The 4,506-nt window shown below is 41.1% G+C and overlaps 1 protein-coding gene across 1 annotated transcript; it reads right to left on the bottom strand.

Annotated features, from left to right (window-relative positions):
• Nucleotides 1–396: 396 nt before the first annotated feature.
• LOC126632355 (lysM domain-containing GPI-anchored protein 1-like) lies at nt 397–3,993 on the bottom strand. The gene is made up of 5 exons (XM_050302737.1): nt 2,876–3,993; nt 1,801–1,918; nt 1,552–1,713; nt 1,419–1,450; nt 397–955 (listed from the first exon to the last, which is right to left on the bottom strand). The coding sequence occupies exons 1-5, from the start codon at nt 3,543–3,545 to the stop codon at nt 681–683; spliced, it is 1,257 nt and encodes a 418-aa protein (XP_050158694.1). The 5' UTR covers nt 3,546–3,993; the 3' UTR covers nt 397–680.
• Between the last annotated feature and the right edge of the window lie 513 nt (nt 3,994–4,506).

Genomic DNA, 4,506 nt, shown 5'->3' with positions numbered 1-4,506 from the left:
TAAAGTCGAGAGAATAAACGTGCTAGAAACCTCGTGCCGAAAATTTGGAGTTGGTGAAACAGCGCCACGCTTGTTAAACTTGCAAGAAACCTCCGCATAGGGAGTTGATAACGCCGAGAGGAGGGGCCCTAGAGATCTTGTTTGACAGAAATGTGGATGGAAGGAACAAACATGCCATATTGTGTTTACTAAGGCACCAAATATACGTCATTTGACCAGTTGTATGGCTCAATCTGTAAACTGAACCAACGGAGTGACCTAAATATGATTTCACTGAAACGATAATGTTTGGCGTTGGTGAAACAACGAACGCGATCGAATAATGTTTTCTGCACTTCAGTTCATTCTTGCTCAAATGTACGGTCAGTATAATATCCTTGTAAGTTGGGGACAGAATTAGAGAATAGAGATCATAACAAAAATGCCAGTAAAGGGGTCTGCCTAGACAATATCCTGAGACTCAAGAAATTGGCAACAAGGATAGATTACAGAGATGGCAACTTCCACAACCTCACACTCACCGACTCACAGTGCATAATCTGATAGTTGAGCAAAACAAAACCCATCACTAATTAAAACCCACCAATGACGGTTCGCCACATCCACAAAATCAGTTCAACACTACAAATAAATAGGAATCCGATGCTGAAACAACGATCAAGAGCACAAAACGGAAATCATCATAAGATGGCAATCATGAACTTGACATACAAAAGTAGCAGAACCGCGGTTGGGAAATTGCCCAATGGATTGATCAGTGAGCAGGCATCAGAAGCAATCCCAGCAGGGCCACCTATGGGGGGCAATCCTGCTGGAAGCACCCCGGGTAACACTGAAGGTGACTTGGGTATCCCACCAATAGAACCATCTGACTCGGGAGCAGGTGCGGGTGCAAACATTGTGTCACGGATTACTGAGGTAGGTGGGGCTATAAGTGGTGGAAATTTCTGTGGACCTGCATAGCGTTTTGAAACAGAGTACTTGAGTAACAAATTAATCACAACCCAATTTCTGGCTCCATGAAACCTTTTTCTTTTCAGTTAAAGAAATCGCAATGAAAAAAGTGATCACTCTTCTATTTTCTGGTATGATCTTATTTCAATTGAAAGTAATATACAATCTGCTTATATGCTTTATAACACCAGTTACTGTTTGACAACCAACTATTTATAATCGAGTCCCTAATTTGAAATCAGAATTTTATGGTACTATAAAGAAATCTATTAAAACATGACCCAAATTTTAACTAAGAAAACGGGCAAAACCCTTTTCGGTTTAAGGAAATAAGAGAACCAGTTTCACAGACACATTCATATTATATGTGATTTCCAAAAACCTAAAAGTGCAATCAATTTCTATAGTTTTGTTCCTTCTAATTAGCCAAGCAGCACAACAGATATTAGCATCTATAATTTTACCTGGGCAACGGGGCTGAAGAGATGTAGACAACCTGCAGAGGAGGACAAAATCAGATTGACATTAACGGAAATCCTACATTTCGAAACAGCTATAATAAGAGTAAAAAGGTAGAAGCATAAAGGATAACCATACATTGAGACGATGCTTCCATTCACAAAACCACCATAGTTACAAGAAGTGACATTGCAACCACCACCACTCTGCTGAACTGTAACGTTCCCGACCATGAGGTTACTGTTTCTACATTGCATGCTCGAACATGAAACTGCTAATGAAGCAGGCTGGCAGTACAAACTGTAGAAAGTAACATGATCATGTGATTAATACTCAACCCGCAGGAGAAGTTGGAGAACATGTACATATAGAAGTAAACTCAATTACTTGAGACTCCCAGGCCCACAACTGCATTGCAAACAGTGGCTTGCTGTAATGGCATAGCTACCATTGGGCACGATCAAGCCATAGTCTTGAGCAGATTTAGGAAAGTTTGATGCACAAGCTGCACTCAAGACAAACAAAATTCAAACATTACCAACAGGCTATTAAATAAACAAAATTCAAACATTTCGGAATCTGCAAGTAATACGCTATCAGCGCCCAAAGGAAGCAGAGGGGCATGTTTCACCACCTATCTGACTAACATTTTCAAAGGAACTCTTTTCCAAATCAATTTGCTCTTACTTTTGTTAAGATAATGCGGTGCTTAAGATTGATTTGTTTTCTGAGCATACTGCTTACATAAAGAAGACAGAAATCGAGCAACAGAGTATTCTCGAGGAAAGGTTGAAGATTTTCTACGAGAATTGTCTTGATATTTATATGGTGAATTAAGGACTTTGTAGTCAATTGTTTAAGTGAAACTTATACAGAATTACATTATATGATGGTTTCTTATTCATTTCACTTGCGTATATTTCTAGTGCACCAGTATCGGCTCAAGTTGCATCTGCGAGAGAACCAACCATTTGATATACTTTAAAGACAAAAACTATATAACGGTATTGTCTTAACTATATAATGGTTTCTTAATCAATCTACTAAAACCTATAACACGAAAGTAGTTGAAATATTTTAAAGATGAAAACTATATCCAAATCTGCACGAGAACCAACCATAAGAAGGGCCTCAAGGATTCACAGAAACGGTATAGCTATGGCAGTCAGCTAACTCAAAAATATAAAAAACGGTTATTGGTTTGAACTAATTAAAACCCATTAAAAGGCACAAACTTTATGAACTCCGATTCTCTACGGTGAAGAATGTTATAAAAAAACAAATGCAGCAACTGAAACCGAAAACAAAACAGCACAGTTAGAAACACTATATCACTCGCTAATTACTAATTAACAAAAGCATAATCAAATTAGCATACCAAAATTCAACATAGAAAAACACATTCCCATAATTAGCTTCAAATATCGAAACACTTGATAAGATAAGCAAAATTACAGATTACCTGGCAATGGCACTGCAAGTATATCAGCAGCCTTAATAGCTGTGTTCCCCATGGCATTCACATTCATCAAATCGGTGAGGGTAGTCGAGTACCGGGCGGCAATCCCCGCCAGTGTGTCCTCCGGGTTCACCACATAAGACAAGTAGATAGCCGGCAGCGAATTATCAGTCCCATTGAAACAAGTGCAGGGCAGAGGCACCACAAGGGTTTGCCCCACGTCGAGCACAGAAGGGTCCGAAATCGAATTGGCCTCCCGAATCTGGTCATCCGATACCAAGCCAGAGTACACCGAATCAGCAATGGAGGCCAGCGTGTCGGAAGACCGGGTCTTGTAGTGGGTAGACACTGACTTTCGAATCCCGTCGACGCAGGAGCAGATGATTGGGACTTTGAGGAAGAGCTGGGAGGGGAGGATGTGGTTTTCGACGTCGGGGTACGAAATGTCGATGGCATTGGCGGTGAGGAGAGCAATTGGGTCAACCTGGAAGAGGGAGGCGACCTCTGAGACCTTGAGCTCGGTGTAGACGGTGTAGCCGAGCAAGGCATTGCACGAGTCGGCGTTCGAGCAGGGCTCGATTGTCGACTTGGAGGTGACAAAAACAGCCACATTGGCTAGGACTAGCAGAAAAACGGAGAATTGGGTTTTGCAAAAGGGTTTTTGAATCGCCATTTTTGGAAACTGTTTCTCGAAATAGGGGAAAATGGAAAGAGGGTTTATCTGTGGTTTAACAATGAAGTACAAAGGCTAGGTTTTTTGGGTTTGAAACTGGGAGAATTTCTGGGTTTTTAATGCTTTTTCTGCTTACCCAGCAGCTTCTATTCCTACCCAGCAGAAGAAACAGAAAGATGGGTTCTTTCTTTCAATGGCGGAAGCTGGAGAGCACAATGCTGGGTTTGGAGCTCAAAATTTTCAGGTTTTTTCAGGTTTCCTGATGGGTTTATGGATTCTGGCTTCTGGGTTTTTAGGGTTTTGATGATTTGATTCCTCTGGATCTTTAGAGAGAGAAAAAGTGAGGAGAGAGAGGGGGGAGAAAGGGAAAGTAGTTTTGAAAGCTAGAGAGAGAGAGAGAGCAGAAAATTGTTTTTGTATTTTGCATAGGGTGAAGTGTGCAGTAGTGTGCAGACACCAGTCAGATTCTTGAGCTTGGGGACAACAACTTTTATGTTTGGACCAATTTGTCCTCGTCAAACATACCACTTCCCGCATATGTTTCCGTGTGGTGTTTTGGTAATTTTCATCTGTCCTTTTTAGATTTATGGGCATCCAAGTGTACCCCATGTACTGTAGGGTTTTGCTTTCAGACATGCGGGTGAGAATACCTGGTTTTCTTGCTGGGTTGGACCTTAATACTGTATATAATATCCTACGCGCATATTAGAGAGTGTCCCTCACGCTTTCTCTTCATTGGATGGAAGAGTCGTTCTCAATCCACGTGTTGCGACTTGCGTGTTTATATACTGAATTCTGAGACCTGGGACTTGAAAGTTCAGCCCGTGGGTCGCATCGCATGCACAACCCATATCATATGGGTCGCCCACTCGGAATTATTAAATTTTTAATTTAATTAAATAACGCTTTAACATGGTCAGAACGTTGCCATCTATTGTTTGACGGAAATGTTCAAAGTGAG

This window comes from Malus sylvestris, chromosome 8, assembly GCF_916048215.2.
Source record: "Malus sylvestris chromosome 8, drMalSylv7.2, whole genome shotgun sequence".
NCBI classification, from domain to species: domain Eukaryota; kingdom Viridiplantae; phylum Streptophyta; class Magnoliopsida; order Rosales; family Rosaceae; genus Malus; species Malus sylvestris.
Note: the sequence above shows the minus strand (reverse complement) of the source record. Positions and strands in the feature narration are given on the sequence as shown.